This window comes from Arvicola amphibius, chromosome 4 (assembly GCF_903992535.2).
Source record: "Arvicola amphibius chromosome 4, mArvAmp1.2, whole genome shotgun sequence".
NCBI classification, from domain to species: domain Eukaryota; kingdom Metazoa; phylum Chordata; class Mammalia; order Rodentia; family Cricetidae; genus Arvicola; species Arvicola amphibius.
The window spans coordinates 110,049,994-110,075,686 of NC_052050.1; the positions used below are offsets into that span (position 1 = coordinate 110,049,994).

Sequence of the window (25,693 nt, forward strand, 5' to 3'; positions counted from 1 at the left end):
CTTATTAGCGTATAGCAATTAATCATAACAAGGACATTCATCATCACATTTTCACACAGCTACATAATACATTTTGATCATGTTACTCCCAGCACCTTCTCTCTCCCCGCTTCCTTTTTCTCAGCTACCTCCACTCCAGTTTTCCATGATGCGCACGTGTGTGTGTACGTGTTTGTGTGTGTGTGTGCACGTGCATATGTATATATCCCAGTGAGTTTTCTAAGGCATGAGAGATTTCCTTACAGGGGAAGGGACATTTTCCAAGGGCTACCTCTCTCCCGTCAATCATTAACTGCCTAGAAATCCCGAGGTAGGGCTGGGGTTCCAGAAACCTCTCTTCCATCTTCAGCGGGGTATGGTCAGGCCCGTTTTTGGACAGAAAGTCATTGCTTGTACAGGTAATCATAGCTGCTAAAAGCTCAAGAGAGCAAAAACCATGACATGCTCTGACATCAATCAGCACTCCATACGACTCCCTCACTTACTCTTTCTGCCTCTTCTTCTACAATATTTCCTGACACTTAGAGACAGTAACATAAACTTTTGGTTTGATTTCGATAGATAGAAAATAATTTTGAAAGGTAGGATTATAGGCTAATATCACACTTTTGACATCTTGACCAGAGAATAATAGTATTAGGCTACTATACAATACGTATCTTAAAATTTTTCTCTGTATTTTTCTTTTTTGTTTCTTCTTATGTTATTTCTGAAATAAATTTGAACAACAAACTCTATGACTTGAGCAGAAGATAACAGTGTGTAAAACTGGTGATAGATTGAAGTTTTCTGTAATTAATCTTGCTGACTTTGTACCAAATTTAGAACCAAATCAAGGGTCCTTTATGCTCTTAGAGTTCTGTGAGGGAATGGGGGCAAGCTATAGAATTTTGTTTTCTTCTGAGGACTTGAAGTTAGAGTAGTGTTTGATTTTACTTCAAGCTGCTAATGGACATGGTCTTATTTTAAGCAGAACTGCAGTATGGAGTTTGAACCCGAAGAGCATCTTAACAAGACGACTGTCACGGAGAACAATACTGCAGCTACTCGGAAAGCTGCCTCCCCGGTCTGGGATGACTACCGAGGTACAGAGAACAATACTGCGGCTGCTCGGAATGCTGCCTTTCCTGTCTGGGATGACTACAGGGGCAGCGTAGACGATTTACAATACTTTCTGATTGGTCTCTATACATTTGTAAGTCTTCTTGGCTTTATGGGAAACCTACTTATTTTAATGGCCGTTATGAAAAAGCGCAATCAGAAGACTACCGTGAACTTTCTCATAGGCAACCTGGCCTTCTCCGATATTCTGGTAGTGCTGTTCTGCTCCCCTTTCACACTGACCTCTGTCTTGTTGGATCAGTGGATGTTCGGCAAAGCCATGTGCCACATTATGCCTTTCCTTCAGTGTGTGTCTGTCCTCGTTTCAACTCTGATTTTAATATCAATTGCCATTGTTAGGTATCATATGATAAAACATCCCATATCTAACAATTTAACAGCAAACCATGGCTACTTCCTGATAGCTACTGTCTGGACCCTGGGCTTTGCTATCTGTTCTCCCCTCCCCGTGTTTCACAGTCTTGTGGAGCTTAAGGAAACCTTTGGCTCAGCGTTGCTGAGCAGCAAGTATTTGTGTGTTGAGTCATGGCCTTCTGATTCGTACAGAATTGCTTTCACAATCTCTTTATTGTTAGTTCAGTATATTCTGCCTTTAGTTTGTTTAACGGTAAGTCATACTAGTGTCTGCAGGAGTATAAGCTGTGGATTGTCTCACAAAGAAAACAGACTGGAAGAAAATGAGATGATCAACTTAACCCTTCATCCTTCCAAAAAAAGTGGGAACCAGACAAAAGCCCCCAGCAGTCAAAAGTGGAATTACTCATTCATCAGAAAGCACCGAAGAAGGTACAGCAAGAAGACAGCATGTGTCTTACCCGCTCCAGCAGGACCCTCCCTGGAGCGCCATCCAACAATTCCGCAAAACCTGGGCTCAGTCAGAAGTCAGCTCTCTTCATCCACTAAGGTCATCCCAGGGGTCCCAACCTGCTTTGAGGTGAAACCTGAGGAAAACTCAGATGCTCGCGAGATGAGAGTCAAGCGCTCCATTGCGAGAATAAAAAAGAGATCTCGAAGTGTTTTCTACAGACTGACCGTACTGATACTAGTGTTTGCTGTTAGCTGGATGCCACTCCACCTTTTCCACGTGGTGACTGATTTCAATGATAACCTCATCTCCAACAGACATTTCAAATTGGTATACTGCATTTGTCACTTGTTAGGCATGATGTCCTGCTGTCTTAATCCAATCCTATACGGATTTCTTAATAACGGGATCAAAGCAGACTTGAGAGCCCTTATACACTGCCTACACATGTCCTGATTCTGTGTTTACTAAGGGAAGGAGAAATATTAAGATTGTCTAAAATACATCTGTACTAATGATGTATGTATTCATTTAAGCTACATGAAAGTGTTCTGGATCTTAATGCTAGTCCATAACGTTTGTAAGATAATTTTAATGTTATAATATGGTCAATTCAGTTAGTTGTACAGAGTCAATGTCAATGTAATCTGTAACATCATGTTCTAAAGTAGTTACATTACCTTCATGTCATTGGCGATAAATGGGTAGTACTTTTTGTTTAATGTAAAAGCTATAGCTAACTAAATTGATATTTTGTACAAAAATGTAAGGAGCCAAATGATTCTTACAAGAAAGAATATTTAATATAGATTTAAGGACTTTCTATTATCTAGATATCCTCATTTCTATTTCACAGGCTTCTTAATAATTTTTGTAAAAGTTAATACAAAATACAAAAATATTTAATATGCCCCCAAATTCTAAACTCTACTATAAATATATGCTTAAATCATGATTATAAATTTACAGGACAATGATTCTCTCCTGTTATTGAAGATTGGTGTAATTATCAATCTAAACTGGATGTACTACTATTAATAATTAATTATCAAATACAAATAGGTTTTAAATCTTGTTTAGATTTATATCACATTAAAAACTATCAAATAAAGGTTGCTTTCATCTACACTTTTTATGTTCCAAAATGTGAAGTCTCAAAAATGTCTGTATTTACAATTCTTAAATAACTTCTAAGACTATTCTAAAAGTTCACAGAGGATGTGATTAGTTAACTGTTTGTTAATATAAAATAAAAGTAAATAACAGATTTCATGTTATTTCTACATTGTGTGTGTGTTACGTATGATGCTGTCTCTCTAAAATGAAGGTAATCGCATTTGTTGATTTTTTTTTTCATTTGAGCTCATTTGATGATGCTACAGTTATATTTTTGGTTGGTTTTCTTTGCAAACCTGGGTATGGAATGGAAGGCCTTCTGCATGCTAGCAAGTTCTTTGCCTCTGATCCCTAGCCAGGGCTAAATCCCTATAAAAATAATGGATTATTTGCACCTGTAAGTCAGATGCATAAATAGTATTGATGTCTTCAGCACTTCTCATTGATTTAAGAATTCCCCTTTACTGATTCCTGTTAGCCACAAAGGAAAACAATAAAAACAAACAACCACCTACAAAAAGGCTCTTTAGGTTTGCAAGTAACAGGTAATTCTTGTGTTTATTCAATTAAAAATTCCCTAATTTTTCTGTCTGCACTGTTCTTCAATCCTCGAAGAGGTCCATGCACAGAAGAAACTTCTCTGCTTTGCTATGGTACGGAAAATGGTGCCAGGTCCCAAGGTGGTCTCTGATGGCTCCTGTTGGGCTGCAGCAGAAGTTTCTAGACTTTTTCTGTTATGTAATGCATGGTCCCTTAGTGAGGTTGGAGCCTAATCCTCAGCCCCATAAGCCACCTCTGCAACCAGAGGATAACGTTAGTCTTGAGTCTCAGCCACACTTAACCATACCACTCCAAGCTTAGGCTGCCAATCTTCTTTTAGAATCTTGCTCTGCAGTCGGGGTCCACACCCTTTGTCAAGTCTGGGAACTGTTAGGACACTTGACATTCATCCTTGAGATTCATGAGAACTAATGACGTTCTCACATGGGTCTCAAAGAACTGATATCGGCGGCATGGCTTCCTCGGGTCTAATGTCTACCCTACTGCCCTTCAGTATCTAGCTCATGTCTGCACGTCAGCATGCTGCACTCCTTGCTTCTCCTTCTGAAGACGACCACAGCCACACGCCATCTTAGTTTTCCTGTAAGCTATCTGGAGTTACCTTAAATGTCTTTCCCTGTGTGTTTGCACTACTACTGAAAAGGGGAGAAACCTAAGTTGGTTTGACTTCCTCCCCTTCCTCTTTTTTAACACTAAGGCTTCTGCTTATTTTTTTTTTTCCTGATCAGATCTCTCTCACTATATCTTTCTCCTTCTTTGTGCTGTATGTGGCTTATACTAAAGCTGTGTTTAGAACCACCAGGTTTGTCTTCAGAAGCCAGGCTTTTATCTTGCAGTGTTTGGATCAATTAAGGTCTCACTGTGGACAAAGAAGGGTCTTAGCAAGAGAATGAGCTCTCATTTAACGCACTAAATGTTCTCACTTTTTCCACGGTAACCAAGTTCAAGGTTTGCTGTTAGGTGAAATGGAAAACAATACCAGTAAGGCCAAAGATAAATCCTTGGGGACACATTCCATTCCCTTAGAGAACCCATAAGCAGAAGATGTACAGTAACTGCTACGCTTCTCCGAATTTATAGTTGTTGATTGATGAACTTGTTAAACTAAGTAAACTAATTTGAGGCTGGTAAACTATTGAACCCAAAGGAAGCGATTTATCTTCCCTGGCTAGGACTAAATGTTCTTAATAATTGAAAGTTAAGGAGTTTCAGTGGATTTCTGGCTAGAAGCCACTGAAGCTGGGACTCAGGGTTTCAGAACATTATCATGAGTGATAATTTCTCCCGTGAAGCCCTGCTTAGTGAGCTCAGCAATCTTCCTTCAGTCATCTCTCCATCGCTCAAGGGCTGATTACATTACTGTGTTTCGATTCTCCGCAGGATCTGGCATCTTTGCTGGTTCGATAGCATCCTCCTAAAACCATGACTGGGGAAGTAGATGGAGCTGAAATTATAAAACAGTCAACCTCATTACTTCTTAACAATTACTCAAAAATATTTAATCCAGGAAGCAGGTTCAATTGAGTTTTGTGGTTATTTCGATTACCCCTGCTGTCTGCTGCCCATTACAGCATGTAACAAAATGCTGCGTGGCAGAGGATAAAAGCTGAAGGGAGGGCAAAGAGCAACAGGAATGAATGAGGCGTGAGGAGCTCCAGATTAAGATTGTTCTAGCTAAGTGCATGACTACTAAAGACCTGCAGCCCTAGCCTCAGCTTAGCCTCTTTAACTCATGGGGGAATTTAATGGCCACTGTTTTAAGCTGTGGTTTATTAAGAGATTGTAGAGACCCTTCAGTATTTCTGGCAGCAGGTCAGTTACTCACACAAGGGAGTTATGGCTTCCTTGGTTTGACTCTCTGACTTTCGTGTGATCCCTCACCACATGACACCTTCCATCATATGGAGTGGCAGTGTGAACACTTTTGCCAGATGCCAGCACTTGGCAGTGCACTTCTAACCTGCACAACTGAGAGCAGTGTGTTTCTTTACAGTTATCCCTGTTTGGAATGACAGCAGCCAGACTGAAACATAAAGGGTTGACAGGCCTCTCCTGAGTGCTTGGGATGTGTAACTGTGTAATCAAATTATCGTTATTTAGTGGACCCTTGAACAATGGAGATATGACTGAGCAAAAGCAGTTTAACTCACAAAGTGGGTCTCCACAGAAGTCCTTAGAGCTCATAATATTTTTCTTAAACCATTAATCTCCATCTTATTGACTGCTCCCAAGAAGAACAAGAAGAGACCTAGAGAACTCCTGCTTATTTGGTATTTTCCTTCTGAGAAAGAGAAAATCAATGACAAGAAGTATTAAAAAAGAGAGGTCTTAATGGAAAGAGCCATTATGGGGCTAGCAAGAAACCTGGCACTAGGGAAATTCCAAGGAATCCACAAGAATGACCTCAGCTAGGACCCTAAGCAATTGTGGAGAGGGTGCCCGATCTGGCTTTGCCCTGTAGTTAGACTGACAACTACCTTAAATATCATCATAGAACCTTCACCCATCAACTGATGGAAAAGGGCAAAGACCCACAGCAGAACATTGGGCTGAGCTCCCAAAGTCCAGTCAAAAAATGGGAGGAATGAGAATACAAGCAAAGAGGTCAAGACCATGATGGGGATACTCACTCAAACAGCTTACCTGAGCTAATTGGAGCTCACCAACTCTGGCCTGACAGTGAGGGAGCCAGCAGAGGACCAAACTAGGTCCTCAGTGACGGTAGTATGTCTGAGGCAAAAAACAATGACCTCATTTGCATATACATATTCAAGAACAGTGCTGTTATGAAATTATGCACTACCTTAGGCCAGTGTTTTCTTAGGTGGTTATGGAAGTTTTAAGAGACACAAATAGGTTCTATTTAAGTGTTTATTAAAATGGTATTTATTATTTTTATCTCTTCTTTAAACAGAGCAGTTTTGTGAGTGCATTTGGGCACATTTTGCCAAAGATCATTTATAGTTAACACAATCCCAAAAATGTGTCAGCAAGCCAGCAGGGCCGCTAATAAAGCCTTTAGCAAGACATCTCAACCCACAGCGATACTTTGGACCACTGTGCATGGCAACAATGTAAGCCACTTTACATCTCTAAGGCTGCAGAGATTAGTTAAGAAATCATGCTGCTCTTTCAGGGGTTCTGATTTCGGTTCCTAGCACCCAGGTCAGGCAGCTTAACTGTAACTCTAGTGCCAGGAAGACAATGCATATGCATCACTCTCTTTTGGTACCCAGAAACTCACACACACACACACACACACACACACACACAAAAACCTAAATAAAATATATCTTTAAAAAGGCATTGACTAAATCACAAATTAATGAAGAAAGTATGGAAGTTGATAACTATAAAACTGGCTTATCCAAAAACTTTAATGAGATGAATTATTTAATTAAATCTTTGTAAATACAATACTGTGTTTAAGGTTTATTTTTGTATTTACTTCTTTCTGTGTGTGTGGGCACGGATATGCACAAGCACGCAGTGGAGGTCTGAGGGCAGCTTCTTGATGTCAGGCTCTCTGCCCACCATGTGGATCCCAGAGAGTGAGCGCAAGCCACAGGCTTGAGGGCAAGCACCTCTACCTGCTGGGCTATCTTACCGCTTCCTAAGAAAATATTGTTAAATATAGTAAGTAACTGGGCCATTTTGCTATTTGGTAATTGATTATTTAAATTCAAATAAAGCTTTCAGAGAGACGTTCTGTGAATGAAAGCCTGCAGTTCCAAGGTGTTTAGCTATTTAGAACTAAAATACAAAAGCATATCTTAAGATCTGTAATTATGTATGGGACTTAAAAGCTTCAAAAATTAGCTTGTGAGGCAGGTTTGTAGAAATATTTTAGCATATTATTTACTTCATAAATTCTTTTTAGCCTCTAAATATTCAGGTTAAAGCACATCTACTATCAAAGAGTATTTTTATTTGTAAACTTGTAACATTATTTCAACTTATATGAAGAAAATTCAATATCATGTGTAAATCTAAAAGCCATCAAAGTCCATTCAGAGTGGCAGTGCGTGTTGGTACAATGTACCACTTGAATTACATTTCCGTTGCCGTGACCAAACACCATGATCGAGGGACTTACTAGGATTCGTGGCCCCAGAGGAGAGTCTGTCATGGTGGGGGAGGCATGGCGGCAGGCAGCCCAGGCAGGAAGCCGCGAGAGCACTCTATAACTGCAGCTGTGATGTGAGAGTCATCTGGGAGAGGGTGGGACTACAGACTCTCACAGTCCACCTCCATCGACATCGTCCTCCAGCAAGGCTGCACCTCTTCACAGTCTCCCTGAACGGTGCCCTCAGCGGGGCACCCAGTGCACAATGCCTCTGGGGGCAATTCTCATTCAGATGGGGCCAAAATTCCCCCTGAGATGTAGGGAATATTGTTCAAAGTCAGTTCAAATATAATATCCATCCTTCTCAAACGAATACTTTAGCGTAGTAAGCTTCACCCTGGATAGTTTCTATAGACACCGCCGTTGTGCACATCTACCATAGCCCTGGATGAAGAGTTCGTGCGGCAATCCAGGGGAAAGAAGCAAAGCCGACAAAAGCCCTCACCATTCTGCCTGGGTTTCTACCCACTTGCTCTCAGCGTCTGCTCAGGACTGCTGGACTGGCCTTTCCACATTCGATATTAAGCATCTGGAATCCTCTTTCTCAATTCTCTGCCTTTGTCTCTTATACTACATTTTCCCCATTTTCCATGTCACTCTTTAAAAATTCCCTTTTACACCCAGAGTAAAACTGGGGCAAATGACTCATATTTTCATTTTGATGATTCTTAAGAAGAAGAATGGATTCTGATCAAAAGAGACTTGATTTTTTTCCATTGACCATAATGGAAAGATGGAATTCTGTTTAAGCCTGTTCTTTAGTTGAAGCACTGGCTTCTTCAGATCACGGCATTGTCCTGGAAAGAAAGAAGCAGCAAAGCTCTGAATTCACATTCATCTTCCAATTCCTGTTCCATATTGTCTACTTTTTCTGTCTTTATTACACACACACACACATACACACACGCACACACACACACACACACACACACACACTCACACATGCTCACTCACACACACACACCAAACATTTCATTTTGCTTTTTATATTCAATAGGATAGATCATTTTGGATATTAATATGGAGTCATTTTTCCATTCTATTTCTAGATATTTTACTGGCTGTAGCAATTTATTACTTAGTTTAGAGAAGTAGCGGAGCATTGGAGGTATAATAGAGTCATGAGATATAACACAGGGTTGTGGCTAAGTGATTTTGCTTCTTGGAGAAAGTTTACAACTTGCCGTTCTGTATTTGGGTTTTGTTTTGGTTTGACTTGGTTTGGTTTTTGATAGTTGTGTGGCCTTGGCTGTTTTGGAACTTGCTTTATAGACAGGCTACCCTTAAAATCATAGAGGTCCACCTGCCTCTGTTGGCATTAAAGGCTTGTGCCACCATTGCCTGGCCCCTGTAGGTTCTTAATTACATGGGTATTACTAAGCTGAGAAATCAGACAAAACAACAATGGAATGAGAAAACATGGCATGACCATTCCACCCACCCCGCCCCCTCTCAACTCACAGAAATGCAAAATATAGGGTGGTCAGTGTAAGAAGCTGGGATTTTCACTTTGTAATGTTCAGGTTACTACAGAAAGCTGCAGAATGCCTCCGAAGAAGAATTCCTATCATTTTCAGAAAGTTCATCTTACTCTTAACTCAGCCAGCTGCAGTCATTTTGATAACAGCTCTTTTGAGACATAAGTAACGTAGCACAAGATTGGTCCTTTTAAGGGTATAATGTAGTGTGTTTAGTGTGGTTATGAAACTTTAAACCTAGCATCTTTCCAATGCTAGAACATTTAGTCAACTCCAAAGCTCTGGAATTCATTCTGTCTCAGTGGGTCTTTCACGTAATTGGGGTTCTTTGTAACTGGCTCCCGGGGGTGCGGCCTGCTCAAGGCTCGTCAGTGCAGCAGCCTTTGTTCTTTGTCAGTCTTATCATCAGCACCCATTGGCACTTAGCTAGGTTGCAGCGTGATGTGGCTTCACTTGCAATTTTGATTTAGCACTCTCTGCTGCCAAGGGGGTTGAGCATTTTGCACATGGTCATTGAGCCTGTGTATCTTTGTCAACACTATTCTAATTGTCAGTCAGGTTTTAGCTGTGCTGTATTTCCTTCTATCATCGGGTTGGGAGGGTTCTTTATATTCATGGGGTCTTTGGAGATGACTCAGTAGGAAAATAATGTTTTGCACAGCGGAACGAGGATCCGAGCCTGGATCCCCAGCACACACACATAAAAAGCATGGTCGCACATACTTGTCATCCCAGTGCTGGGAGGCTGAGACAGGTAGATCCCTGGAGCTTGCTTTGCAGAATTGATGAGCTCCAAGTACAGGAAGAGACCCTGTCTCAAAATTTAAGGTGGGCATATCCACATAAGTTACTGAGAATCAGTGTTGACTGAAACAAGGCATTTACACCACCCCCCTCAGGCTTAGGAACCATTGCAGAAGCAGAAGCAGAAAGAACACAGAGCCAGGTGACAGGGGGAAGGGCAAGATACATCTACATGAGAACAGGCTCATTGACAACAGGCATGAATAGAGGAGGAGCTCAGGGGACTCCTCTCCTTTCCTGCTAAACTGATAGATTCTAGAAGAGAGGGTGTTCTTGTCTTCAGTGTGGACCACTAGTACCACCTCAGGCCCCAACTCTCTATTCCCAGTCACTACAAAATCAAAAGTTGTGAATGTGATAGAGATAACTGGAATTGTACTGTACAAAAGGAATAGACAGGAAATAAGAGAAGGCAAGTAGGATATAAATGGAGATAGAGAAACTAGAACACCTTATGTATATGTATGCATATGTATATGTATATATGACATATTAAAAAATTAAACACAAAACAAGGTGAGAGATAAAGGACAATCTCTGGACTTCATAAACATATATACAAGGAAATGCATCTACAGCACACACACACAAGAGAAAGAGACAGACAGAGAGAAAGACAGCAAGATACACACAGCAAGAGAGACCAGAGAGAGACATAGAGAGAAAAGAGAGAGACAGAGATACACACACATAAAGAGAGAGAGAAAGACACACACACAAAGAGAAAGGGATAGAGAAAGAAACAGAGTGCAAGAGACACAGAGAGAAACATAGAGAAAGAGACAGAGAAACAGAGAGCAAGAGACAGAAAGAAAAGAGAGAGAGACAGAAAATAGAAAGGAGAGGGAAAGAGACAGACACACACATACAAAGAGAGGGAGAGGGAGAGAAAGAAAAAGACAGAGAAAAGTAAGCTGTCGTTTCTTTCCTGCTCTGATCTTCAAAGCACAACAGTTTGTCATTTTGATGAAGTTCATTTTCTCCAACTTGCCACTGTCTCTTGAGCATGGCAGAAATCCAAAATCTTTCTTTTATTTTTTATTTTTATTTTTTCAGTTGTTTCAGCAATAATTATTAAGAAGATTATGATTTTTCTCATTGAATTGTCTTGGCCATATTGTCAAAAACAGAGTATAAGTCTGAAGGTGAAGAATTGCTTCCATCAGATTGACTTGTGGGAACATCTGCAGGCCTTTTTCTTTATTGCTAATTAGGAGAGTTCAGGCCTCTGCATCTGGTAATGTCCCTAGGCAGGGCCTGAGCTATGCAAGAAAGAGAGTTGAATATGAGACTGAGAAAGCCCATAAATAACATTCTTTCATTGGTTTTATTTCAAGTTCCTGCCTTAAGTTTCTGCCTGAAATGCCTTCAAGATAGACTAGAACCTGTAAAGCGAAATAAACTGTTTTTTACCCAAATTACTTCATCACGGTGTTTATCAGAGCAGAAGAAAACAAATTAAAACAAATACAGTATTAAGTACTGGTTGAAACTAGCTTGGGCTGAATAGTCACATAGATGTGCATTTAAATCTTAGCTGCACCAGTTGGAAAGTATGTCCCTATACAGGATGCATCCATCCCCACCAGAAACTCACTTAAAACTCAAGAAACGAAGTTCTTAGTTTCCTAAAGTGAAAAAAGAAATCATACCAACCTTATAAAGTTATATACTGTGTATATAAGAACTATTGCAGTTCTTGCAGAAGAAGCTGGCAGCCCCTGATGGTAACTACTGGATTATCACTGCTGTTGAGCACTGTGGGGATTAATCAAGAGCACAAGCCTTTTTAGGGCACCTAACTAGGAAGTAATACAGAGTTATTCCTGTCATCACATGCCAGTCATCACCATAATCCCTCCTAGAGGCCAACTCAGTGGCTCCAAACTTTCCAAAATCAGAATTGGACAGATGATAACAGAGACAGTGGGGACGTGTTCAACAACAACAACAAAAATTCTTGGAAATTTCATCGGGCTCATTCTCCACTGATAATGTCTCAATTTTCTTTTTCTGCTTTAAAGTTCAGAAATATAGGGCTTGTGTTTGCTATCTAAAGACAATAGTGTTTTGGCTTTTTTTTAAAAAAACAAACAAACAAAACAACAAGCACACACACAAAAAAGCCCTGCTAGAACCAGGCTAGGAGATATCCCTGAACCCAACAATGTGGAATATTGTCATTCAGTCATGCTAGTTCCCACACTTGTTTCTCTTCAGCATCTTCAACATCCTGGTGACTGTATCATGATGAGTCTAGTCAGCCTCAGTGCCTCTCCTTTCCCTGGTGTGAGACCTCCTCCATTTCTTTAGCAGAAGTACATACACATCAGTGACTTTTACCTACTAGGGTCCTTGAGTTATTCTCCTTAGAAACAGCTAGCTTCAGTATCTGAGTGAAGCACAAAGACTTCCTCTTCTTTCACGCTGTGAAGCTAAATGTAGTCCTCATTACCAGGAAGTTAGAAAAGGACTTATCCTTAACAATGACTAAAAGTGAGCTGGCCCTTCGGAGAAATAACACGTCCTAAAGAACATGGATAGGAACTGGAAAGTAGAAGATGTATCTTGTTTTTCTGGAATTACCTAACTATCCAAATAGCCTGATTTAAATCTGCTATGTAGTGACAAATTGGGTCATTTTGTCACTAGTGGGTAAGAGCAATCAGAAATACGAAGAATCCGAAAAAGACTAAGATAAATGAGGTATTGTAATTGGCTGCTGCAGTTAATTGTTGCAAACATATAATGGAGTCTTGTTCTGAGTTCAGAGGTGGGGAAGCTAAGGCTATTAAGACTGAATTATTTACAGAGGTAACATCTGGATAATGGTAGAGTTAGCATTTGTGAGTCAATATGGAATTTCAAAGTCACAGCTGTCTTAGTTCCACTGTATGTATTTTAAATTTTGCTTCATCCTTTTAAAAAACCCATTATTCTTTATTCTAAGTAGAATATGTAACTTTAATAAGCCCCTGCCCCTAACTCAGATTTAATGAAATTCTCTAAGTACAACAGGCACTTAGCAAATACCATAAAACCTCCTCACTTAACTCAACAGCAACTCTAATGCCCAGGCCGTACTTCTTTGAGAAGAACAACTTGAAACACTCCAGATCAAAGGGATCCCCACTCAATGCTCTGTTTCTTATATAAGAAGGTGTTCTTTCAGCAAAAGAACCTAAAATGGCTGAAAGACACTTAAGAAAATGCCCAGCATCCTTAGCCATCAGAAAAAATGCAAACTATAACTCTGAAATTCCATTTTACATCTGCAAGAATGGCCAACATCAAAAACACTGATGACAACTTATGCTGGAGAGGATGTGGGGTAAAGGGAACACTCCTCCATTTCTGGTGGGAGTGCAAACTGGTACAGCTGCTTTGGATATCAGTATAGTGATTTCTCAGAAAATTAGGAAACAACCTACTTCAAGACCCAGCAATACCACTTTTGGGTATGTACCACAAGGACATGTGATGATGTAAGTCACAAAACAATCCCACATCAGTTCAGAATTAGGAATAATAAAAGGGTTATTTATTTAAGGGTAAAACTTACAGATCACTGTCTTAGATAACAGTCCTCTGCATGAACAGGAAGACAGTCTTGCAGTCAGAAGCAGGGGCTGGAAGCGAGAGAGTGGGCGCACATTTACCACTGCTTTTACAGTATATTAGACCACACCCAAGTGGGCTGGTATCTTAAAGGCTATTGGCTGAAGGAGCAGAATGTGCTCCCACAGTACTTCCCCTTTTGTTTAAATAAGAGAGTTCCAAACCCAATACAAAATTATATACACTGGGAACAGATATCAAGTATATAATTAGAATTATAAGCAACAAAAACAATATTAAGGAAGGAACGTATGGTAAATGCTTTAATAAACATTCTACCCTATGGAGTCTAAGTCTTGTATAGGAAATTGCTTGGCTAGATCATACAAGAGCAGTAACTGCAACTACCTAATCTTCAACCCTATCGAAGGCTTGAGAAGTGAGATATTACTTGAGCAGGCAGGAAGTACAATCAAGTAGCTTCCAAATTGAACAATATATGATGGAAACAATTAGCTACCTGAGATTCTTCTTTTGTTTTCACAGAAGATGAGAACCTGTGGATTGCTTCCAGACCAACGTGGTTTCGTAGAATAAGAACTCCTGAAAGGTTGCTGTAAACACCCCCACCAAAAAAAATACTTCACTCAATAAACAGCAAAAAGAAGTTTGGACAAAACTATGCCTATATCCCCAAATATTGTTTGTAAATGTTTCTTTACATTTAAAGGGAGATACGCCATAGAGATGGATACTTTTGAATAATTGGTAAAAGTTTAAGGTCAATTTTGTTATATGTATATGTATTTCTAATCTTGATTATGGTATTGTGTTTGTGTAGCTCATTTAAAAATGTAATGTATAATTAAGAAATATAGGTTAGTGGATAATCATCTATTATGGTCAAGCTTGTAGTTATGTTAGTTGGATTTTTCTGGATGTATGGAGATATATTTCAGTTATATAGGTATTCTTCCAATATTTCAGAGACCTTCAGAATATGACATTTAAAATGTTTAAAAACTTAAGACTTTTCATGGCAGTAAGATACATCTGCTTCTGGCAGTACCAAGCTACTTGAAGAGGAAGATGGGCATTGAAGAGGCTCCTTATGAAGTTGGTTAGCATTTGGGCAAAAAACTGCTCTTGCCTGAACTGCTTAACTGGACATGTAGGACCTGCAGAGAAATGGCTGCTGAACTTGCCTAAAGATGAGATGATCCTTTGAGGTTCCTGTTTCATGAAAGAGTCTGTGAGACATTCTGCAGGATATAAAAGAAAGTGACTGAACTGTCTTTGAAATTCCTGCTTCATAAAAAAAGTCTGCATGATACTATGGGCCTGTAAACTGAAGATGGATGTCCCAATGGTATATAAGAACCTTGGGTAACTGTGCAGGCAGTGAGATGTCACTGTCATTTCTAGAGTTTTGGAAGTTGCTTACCATGTACTTCCTGTTTACTTAGGCAATAGACCTTTTGAGGTCTTTGATGGAGTTGAGGATTTATAGTGATAGTTATAGTTTTTCTTGGTTATGATAAAAGATAAAATAGATATAAATATTGTAACTATAATTCTTGCTAGAATTTTACTATGTTAAAGCCTTCCTTTTCATTTAAACAGAAAAGGGGAAATGGTGTGGGAGGTCCTTCTATCTGTGTGTTGCTTTTCTTGGTTAATGAATAAAGAAACTGCCTTGGCCTGTTGATAGGGTAGAATTTAGGTAGGTGGGGAAGAAGGAACTGAATGCTGAGAGAAGGAAGGTGGAGAGGGAGATGCCATGGATCTGCCACCAGAGATAGACATGTTAGAACTTTGCTGGTAGGCCATGACCATGTGGTAATACACAGATTAATAGAAATGTGCTAAGTTAAGATGTAAAAGTTAGCGGATAAGAATTTAGAGCTAATGGGCCAAGCAGTGATTTAATTAATACAATTTCTGTGTGGTTATTTTGGTTCTGGGTGGCCCTGACAAACAAGCAGGCCCTTGTCCCACAGACATGTGCTATGTTCATAGCAGCATTGTTTGTCATAGCCAGAAACTAGAAACAATCTAAGTGCCCCTTGACTGAAGAATGGATAAGGAAAATGTAGTATATTTACACAATGGAGTACTATACAGCAGAAAAATGACATCTTGAAATTTGCAGGTATCACATAGAAAACATCACATAGAGTGAGATCACCCAGACTCAAGAAAGACAAATATGATATGTACTTATTCATAAGAGACTTAGGCATAAAGAAAAGAAAAACCAGCCTACAATTAACAATCCCAGAGAACCTAGACAACAAAGAGGACCCTAAGAGAGACATACATGGATCTAATCTTCATGGAAAGTAGAAAAAGACAAGATCTCCTGACTAAATTGGAAGTATGGGGATCATGGAAGAGGGTAGAGGGGGAGGTGAGTGGAGAAAAATATATCGTTCAATAAAAACAAGAAAAAATTAAAAAGAAGGTGTTCTTAAAAATTCTTTTTATTTTGCGTTGTTACACCATATTTTTTGCCTTTTAGAAGCTTCTCAGTTTCAGGAGGCCCCATTTATTGATTATTGCTCTCAGTATCTGTGCTAATGGTATTCTATTTAGAAAGTGGTCTCCTGTGCCAATGCATTCAAGGATACTTTCCACTATCTCTTCTATGAGGTTCAATGTAAGTGGTTTTATGTTGAAGTCCTTGATCCACTTGGACTTGAGTTTCATGCAAGGCAATAGATATGGATCTATTTGCAATCTTCTACATGTTGACATCCAGTTATGTCAGCACCATTTGTTAAAGATGTTTTCCTTTTCCCATTGTACCTTTTTGACTTCTTTGTCAATCTTGTACAGCCATTCTGGAAATTAGTATGGAAGTTTCTCAGAAAATTGGGAATCAATCTATCTCAAGACTCAGCGATATTACTTTTGAGCATATACCCAAAGGATTCTCAATCATACCACAAGGACACTTGCTCAACAATATTCATAGCAGTATTATTCATAACAGACAAAACATGGAAATAATTTAGATGCCCCTCAACTAAACAATGGATAAAAAATGTAGTATATTTAAACAATAGAGTATAACTCAGCTGTAAACAACAAAGACATCACGAAATTTGCAAATGGAAGGAGCTAGAAAAAGAAAAAGCAAATCCTGAGTGAGGTAACCCAGAGTCAGAAAGACAAACACAGTGTGTACTTATTCATAAGTGAATAGAAGATATAAAGCAAAGCAAAAAATAATCAGAATGCAATCCACAGCTCCAAGAATTGGGAGTGTGGGGGTCAGGGGAGATGGTGAAAGGGGAGAAGGAAAAAAAGGGGAGTTGAAAAAATATATAGTTCAATAAAAACAATAAAATATCTTTTCATTACTAGTGAAATATGGTTCTGAGTTCTACATAGAGAGAGTAGCATTCAACTACTGTGCTTTATATGAAACGGTGCCTAGGTATTTAGTGTATTTTAGGGAATGATTTGTGGGGATTCTCAGTGATAGAGAGATGGTGCAGAGGTTAAGAGCACTGACTGCTCTTCCTGACATCCTGAGTTTAATTCCCAGCAACCACACAGTGACTCACAACCATCTATAATGAGATATGGTGCCCTCTTCTGGTATATAGACAACATACAGGCAGAACACTGTATACATAATAAATAAATAAATAAATAAATAAATAAATAAATAAATAAATAGTAGAAAAAGATTCAAAAATGAAAGACTTGTGGGGATTCTAAACATTATTATTTTGCATTTCCATAGTGTTGGATTCTTTATACGGATATGCCATTTTATATAGCTTATATAAGATAAATGTCATAATAATATGTGAGGTCTATGAAATTTAATTTAGTCAACAATGTTATTAAAAGTATAATTATGGGTTGGGGATATAGCTCAACAGAAGAATATTTTTATGCATTTTATATGCAAAACTATGGCATTTAACATGGGCACTTGAGCATCTATAGATTTTTACTATCTTTAAGGTCTCCTACAACATCCATGTAACTTCTGTGTGTGTGTGTGTGTGTGTGTGTGTGTGTGTGTGTGTGTGTAAAATATTTATATGATCTCAGAGTAAAGATAAAAAGGAATTTTGAAAAGTATTTCTTGTTTTGAATTGGTTTGTTTTTCTGAGAGTGGAACGTTTGGGATTCATGGTTTTGTTCAAGTTTGTGTCCATCTCCCAAGTCAAATCCTCAGCTGTTATGAGTCAAATGGTCAAGCTGTTAATGTCGCTTAAAGACCTCACACAAATGTCAAGTTTTCTTTAGCATCGCTGGCTTTCTTGACTATGCCTCTGTAAATACCACTCTCTATAAGCCTGAGTCATACGGATTCCCAACTCATGCCTAACTTAAAATCCATTTAGATAAAATAATTTCTAGGTTTGTCCATAACTGTTAACTTGTAGGGAAATGGTTGGGCTGGTGGTGGATCTCAAGGGTTAGAGGGCTTGACAAACTTTCTCAGGACCTGGATTCAGTCCCAAGTACTGGAAAAGGCAAGAAAGGGCAAGAAAAGCAGCGCTGTTGATGGTAGTGTGTCACTAAGAAACACCCTCTCTGACTCCTTCCATGTCCTCTTATCTAACTGTCTGTTTTATAATATTCCACAATGATCTTGTCAGGATAGACCCTTTCTTTTCCGTCTCTTGTTTTAGATTTTTGGATCCTGGGTCTGAAAATGATGTTGTCCCAATACAGCATTCCATCTGGCTTTACTTCTCAAGTCTCACAGTAGAAAACAGTCATCGTCTGTCTTTTAGGAGGTCTTGTTGTTAATGGGTGGTGCAGTGACCAGCTCAGGACCGAGAAGGACAGGTCAGAGCCCTTGAGCTGACTGACAGGGATGGTGACCATCGAGAGGGGCAAGGCCAGCACTGTCTTATCCGAGCACGACAGCCAGTTCGTGTGTGAAGACAGGGGTGGCAGGGGCAGGCTTCCCAAAGAGCGCTTATTGAGAACAGAAATAAATTATTTACTGGAATTTCTTTAAAATACTCCTAATGCTGTCTTTTGTTGAAATTACATTTTTTTTCCTCTTCATAGCAAAATTCAAATGCGTGTAAGGAAATCATGAACTGAAAATCTGTCTTTGAATCTGCATTTTTCTTTCCCTTGCTACTTAGTCAAATGTAATCATTTTAAGAAGAATTGTTTTTTAATATATACAGACCTATGCATACAATATTGCCGCTATCTCGTACACACATGCACATGCACGACAGTCATGTTTTCTGTTGCTCTTTACTTGACTTGGATGACTATATACTTTTAAAATTAAAGTCACATTTATTCGTTCACTCACTGTTGCCCTTCAAGTGATTTTGTTCCTACAAAAAAAATGCTAAAATTTCACAAATAAGTGTGGGCTCACATTTTACTGCTTTATTTTGTTTTATTTTTCTTCTAAGGGAAATGAATTGCCAACAGACTCTGGAAATGCACACCAGAATAAAACTAACACAGGTAACATTTAAATTAGATAAAAATTCATGGTTAAAAATCAACTTTCTATCTCAAAAGTTCAGCAAAACAGACGTCAATCAATTGTTTCCACCCAGGACTTCATGTTCATCGTGGTGCTTCTGTCTGTTTGGAAAAAAGTGATCAGAAATTACATCACAGTGCTCCATTTCTTGTGCTTTTACTCTTCTCAAAAAGAAAAAAGAAAAAAAGGAAAGAGATCAGTCTTTCTGACTTTCTTTCTCTTCTTCAGCGCCATAGCTTGAGGAAGTTTTAAAGAGCTCATCCATCACCCTAGCAACCTGGCTTGCAGGAAGTGAAGCATCCTAAGACACACTGAAGGACGGCAATCAGCTGGCAGACTCGCCACAGCTTGCCACTCTTCCCCAGTAGTCAAGTTGACCTGCTGAATGGTAATGCCAAGTCATCATGATGTTAGCAGTACTTCCCCAGAATACTGTGAGCACTTGCAAAGTCAGCTAATTTTTCTCAGAGGAACAGTACACTAGAGAGTTACAAATAAGTTAGCAAGAGCCACTATCTTTACTGCATAAGTACTATCCATCAAAAACAAAGTAGCTGTCAAAGTATTCAGGCTGCATATAAATAAGTATTATTTGAGAACCTGAAAGTCAATGCATGGAGCCCAAAAAGAAGTTAGGCATTGAGTGATTGCATTACAGTGTCGGTACAGATCTGTTATCCTCTTTGACTCATCGTTGAAAAGACGAAGCCTAACATAAGATGGCTACATGTATGCAAAAACTTGAAAGATGTCTTATTTCTTTATTACTTTTGTGTCTCATCTGTGGTACAGTATCCTGGGCAAATATGCATCTTCCTACCAGTGAGGCCTGGAAATCATGGAAGGTACCTTTTCCCTTTGTCATTATCAATTTCCTGCAAAAGATTGAAGAAAAAAGTGTTTAAGCAGGGGCTAGAGACACAGCTTAGTGATTAAGAGCACTTACTGTTCTCTCAGAGGACCAGAACGTGGTTTCTGGCACCCTGCTCAGAGCTGCCTTTGACTTTAGCAGCACAAGATCCAATGCCCACCTCCGGCTTTCATAGTTACCTGATCACACACACACATAAATAATAAATAGAGATAATGAAATTGTAAAAATGTTTGCATGCTTCTCACAAAATGTACAAAAGTTAGAAAGACTAACCAGAGCTCTTAAATAAAGTTAGAAACATTATTTGTTATTCCGCTATTATTTCTTCTTTTATTTCTCATAGGATTTCAGCCTGAACCAACAGAAAGAAGGAAATAAGCAAAGAAAATTTCAGGAGGAAGAAACAGGCATTTTGTATTTGCGACAGCCATCATGTTGCAAAGCTAGCAGGCAGCATCTCCTTTGTAGCTCTCTCTAAATCATCTCTGAGTGATAATTGCCCACTTTATCCCTAACCAAGGGGAAGATTATGTTATAGCACAGTCTACAATGAATTCCAACAGTAAGTCAGGTTTGGCCAAAAGTTAAATGGAATCTTAACCACTGTCTTACCTAAATGGCTTCATTACTGGCAGAACACTTCAGAAAAGGGATGATGGGAGACTCAGATTTGGCTTTTCAAAAAGCATAGTTCAAGAATGAGCCTTTCCTCATTTCCATAAAATTGCATTCTGATTATTATGCTACAGGATGAAACAGGAGAAAAATTTTCATAAAAATTCAAGAACATGATGAATTTGTAACAAGCATGTAGAACCTGTGCTCTGTACAATTGAAGAACCAATTACGTATCAATTAGTGCAAGACTTGGGCACTCCCTTTTGTCTCTGCACACCACATAAAATGCAATTCTGTATCCATCACCAACAATCCAAGCCTTCCCTACCATTTGTAATAAAGTCCTCTAACTACCACCTACAACACAGTCCTCCACCCACAACACAGTCCTCCACCCACAACATAGTCCTCCACACACAACACAGTCCTCCACCCACAACACAGTTCTCCACCCACAACACAGTCCTCCACTCACAACACAGTCTTCCACCCACCCACAGCACAGTCCTCCACCCACAACACAGCCCTCCACCCACAACACAGTCCTCCACTCACCATTTACAATACAGTCTCTAGAACTCTACAATATTCTTTAATAACCTTGAATATGTTTATTTTATTTGTTCATAAAATTTATTCTAAGTTATTTTCAGGCTGGCAAATTGCTCAGCAGGTAAAGGTACCTGCCTCCCCCTTTGATAGCCCTAGAGCAGTACCTCAAATCCATATAGGGGAAAAAGAAAATGGATCCTGCAAGTTGTACCGCAGTCTCTACTTGAACCATGATCTGCATGCACACACACATACAAACATCTGGACAAGCAAGTGAAATGTAATTAAAATATTTTTAAAATAGTCTAGTAGAAAAATATAAAAAAATGAACAAAATTGGTGATAGGATATTTATGAGATATTTTATTATTGAAAAGATGAAAATGATCCAAATGTCCATGAAATTATAATTAACTTCAGTGTTATCAGGAATGTGGTGGTAAAAAATATACAGTAGGTAAGAGGATATTATATTGGTAAGAAATCACTTTCATATTCTCACATGAATAAAATGAATATAAACACAGTGATTATATTTTGAAATACTAAAATCTAGGCAAATATATGTGTAGGAAGAGGCTGCTTGTTCATTCCTGGCCGCTTAGACCCAGAATAATTACACAGAAACTATATTATTTAAATCACTGCTTGGCCTATTAGCTCTATCTTCTTATTGACTAGTTCTTACATCTTAAAGTAATCAATTTCTATTAATCTGTGTATTGCCACATGGCTGTGGCTTACTGGCAAGGTTCCATCAGGTGTCTGTCTCTGGCTACATGGCTTCTCCTTGACTCTGCCTACTCTCTCTCTCTCTCCCTCTCTCTCTCTCATATATATATATATATATATATATATATATATATATATATATATCTTTTTCAGCTGGCTATATTCTGTTAAGCCATTGGCTGAAAGCAGCTTCTTTATTCATTAACCAATAAAAGCAACACATATACAGAAGGACTTTCCAAACTGTATATGCATGTATTTATACATATATATGCATATACATGTACACACATACACATATAGATATAAAAGCAAAAAACTAAATTCATAAACAAAAACTATAAAGTTATCTTAATAGATAACTTTATAGTTTTTGTTTATGAATTTAGATTAATCTTTAGTTTTATCTTTATTTAAATAGATAACTTTATAGTTTTTGTTTATGAATTTAGTTTAATCTTTAGTTTTATCTTTATTTAAATAGATAACTTTATAGTTTTTGTTTATGAATTTAGTTTTTTGCTTTTATATCTATATGTGTATGTGTGTACATGTATATGCATATATTTGTATAAATACATGCATATACAGTTTGGAAAGTTCCTTGAGCAGCTGAGGAGAGGGTGCCAGAAATGTCCAGATCCTATTGTCATACTCATGAATATCTTGCATATCACCATAGAACCTTCACCTGGCATTGGATGGAGAAAATGACAGAGCCCCACATAGGAGCACCAGACTGAGCTCTCAAGGTCCTGATGAGGAGCAAAAGGAGGGAGATCATGAGCAAGGAAGCCAGGACCGCGAGGAGTGCTTTTACCCATTGAGACGGTGGGACAGATCTAACGGGAGACCACCAAGTCCAGTCGGAATGGGACTGATGGAACAGGGGACCAAACCGGACTCTCTGAATGTGGCTGACGGTGGAGGAGGACTGAGAAACCAAGGACAATGGCAATGAACATGAACTCTACAACATGGATAGGCTCACTGTGAGCCTTGTCAGTTTGGTTGCTCACCTTCCTGGACTTAGGGGGAGCTGGGAGGACCTTGGACTAAACATAGTGAAGGGAACCCTGATGGCTCTTTGTCTTTGGAGAGGGGTGGAGTGGGGGTATGGGTGGAAGGGAGGGGAGGGAAGGGGGAGGAGAAGGGGAGGAGATGGAAATCTTGAATAAAATAATGAGAAAAAAAATACCAATGAGATCTAATATTTCATGAGATTAGGGATGAGATACACACAAAACTAAACCATATATTACTCTTCAGTATAGATACTGAGTTGCTTTTGAGTCAACTAATAAAAGTTGGTTCTACATCATAGATGTTATATATAAGAAGGCTCTGAAAACCAATAACTTGTTCCTGTCTCCTTAAAAAAGAAAGCAATCATTTAGAGAGAACAGAGTTTATGTTCTTCACCATTTCCCCCAGGAAATAAAATAGAGAAATTTTACATAGCTTACTACCTGTGAAAAATTGCTGCAACTCACTAAGTGACAAGTAGGATACAGTGCGTGGTTAGCAGAAAGAGTATCAGTTGCTTCATTTTCAGTGCACTTGTTCTAGAATGCATTTTTACTTATTATTTTGTTGACAGTGGTATGTGTGTGTGTGTGTTTGAGAGAGAGAGAGAGAGAGAGAGAGAGAGAGAGAGAGGTTTACGTGAAGAGCAAAGAAGACACCTACACAAGAAGGGGGAAAGGGACAGAGAGGTGTGGGGAAGATGGAGAGAGAGAAGAGAAGTAGGAAGGAGACAGTTTTGTCCAAGAGGTAAATATAGAACATGAGGGGATACAATGGCAAAGCAATAAGGAACAACACTGCCGAACACCGGCTCACAGGGATCTCTTCAGCTACTGACAACACCAAATGCTATCAAGGATACGGAGCAACAGGACTTTGTATTTACTACTGGTGGGGTTGCCAAACTGCACAGCCATTTGAGAAGAACAATTTACCAAATGACTTGAATAGTAACGCCTATACAACAAGGTGAACATACATAAATCCATAGTCTTTCGGGGTTCTAATTGGGCAGTCTTCTTCAAAAGCCTTCAGTATTTCCATTTTATTTATCCATAAATTGTATCCTAAGGTATTTTCAGTCTGGTAAATGGCCCAGCATGTAAAGACACCTGCCTCCAAAACTGATGGCCCTACTTTGTCCCCTGAAACCCATATTGTAGAAGAAAAAAATGGACTTCCATGAGTTTCACTGCGATCTCTACTTGAGCCATAATATGCATGTATGCGCGCAAACACACACACACGTGTAAACAAGCAAACAATATATAATGAAAATATTTCTAAAATATTTTCTAGTAGGAAAATATCAAAAAATGTACAAAACTAGCAATAATTTTAAGTACATGAATAAACATTTTATTTGTTTAGCCCATAAAATATCATTGAGCTGTCAAACCAAGACCTCATACGTATTCATGTATATTGCTAAGTCAGACGCTGATCTGAAATAATGTATTTAAATACCGTCTAACTTTATAGTGCTGGAGAAGATGTACAGAGAAAGTGGGGACAAAGTAACGAGTGGTTTTTAGGAGTTAGAGGCTGGCTGGAACAGGTGGAGCTCAGTGACTTTAGCGCCTTGTGAAACTATTCAGCACCGCCCTGGGATGATGAGTATAGGCTATGATACGCTTGCCAGCAGCCATTGTGTGTCACGTGCTCCAGGGGAACTCTCACGCAGCGGACTTCCGGTGATTTGTCAGGATTAGCTCATGACTGCATCAGTGCGGGCTGAGGAACGGGGTCCTGGTGGACGTGGGAAGCAGCAGATTTTAGAAATGTTTGTACATTCCACACAATTTCGCTGTAAATCAAAACTTTTTTGTATAAATAAAGGCTATTTAAAAGGAAACCATATCTAAGGAATGTTATGATGTTGAGAACATGATTTTAAAATTTTGAATTTAAAGGACGTAGCGTGAGCAGAGAGAAAGAAACGTTTCAGATGTGGAGATGGGACTGAGTGGAGGGAATTTTCCGTGTGAAGAAGAGGCTTTGGCGGCTGATTGCTATCAAATATTTATTTGTCTCAGGAGGCCCCACAGTTGCCCTCAGCGAATTTGATGCTGTTGGGCTGTATTTCCACGCCCTCTTTCCTGCCCTGTGGTTTTCCATGTACGGGTCCTGCTCTACACTGGGCCTCTCTGGTTTCTATGCGCTTTCATTACCTCTGCTCTCCAGGGAGACCTGAAGATGTGGGCATGTGACTTCCTGGAATTAATATGTCATTGTGGAACACTCCCCAAAAGTTTTTAGAAAAATTATGGCTATAGGTTCCAAAGCACATAAAAAGACAACCAAAACAAGAACATAAACACTCTTCTGGCAGGAAGGTATATGCTGCTGTTGGCTGTTTTGTTTCACATGAAAAGACCAGTTCGTTTAATAGGTAATTCCTATCAGAAAGTGCTAAAACCACAGCAGGATGCTATTCATTACATACAAAGGAATAGTTGGTCTATTTCCTCTTACTCAGAGAAAACAAGGAGAATGGAAATCACTTGAAAAGTTATCAGCTCTTATTTTAAGACAGGGTGTGATACTGATAGTAATACTGTATGATCCATGCTTTCTTATGGATGATGTCTGACTTCTGTCTTCTAATGCACAGTATGATGGATAGTATAAAATATTCAGAATAATAGAGCAACCCTTGGTTTTTCTCTGACCGTCTTAGCTTAGGGTGTGCAGTCATGTGAATGCGAACAGATGACCATCTGCATGGGTCAAGGCGTCACCCAGTATAGGATTCCTTTAGAGGCCATGGGGACAACTAAATAAGGCTTCTGCCAGTTGTTGCCTTCGAGAGTATGAAGAATTGAAGATGGTT

General features: G+C 39.1%; 1 protein-coding gene across 1 annotated transcript; it reads left to right on the plus strand.

Annotated features, from left to right (window-relative positions):
• Positions 1–982: 982 nt before the first annotated feature.
• Npy5r (neuropeptide Y receptor Y5) lies at positions 983–2,383 on the plus strand. Its single transcript, XM_038324630.1, has one exon. The coding sequence runs from the start codon at positions 983–985 to the stop codon at positions 2,381–2,383; it is 1,401 nt and encodes a 466-aa protein (XP_038180558.1).
• The last annotated feature ends 23,310 nt before the right edge of the window (positions 2,384–25,693 follow it).

What these genes read in the sequence shown, in the direction of transcription:
- Npy5r (XM_038324630.1), top strand. Translation starts at nt 983, where the DNA reads ATGGAGTTTGAACCCGAAGAGCATCTTAACAAGACGACTGTCACGGAG.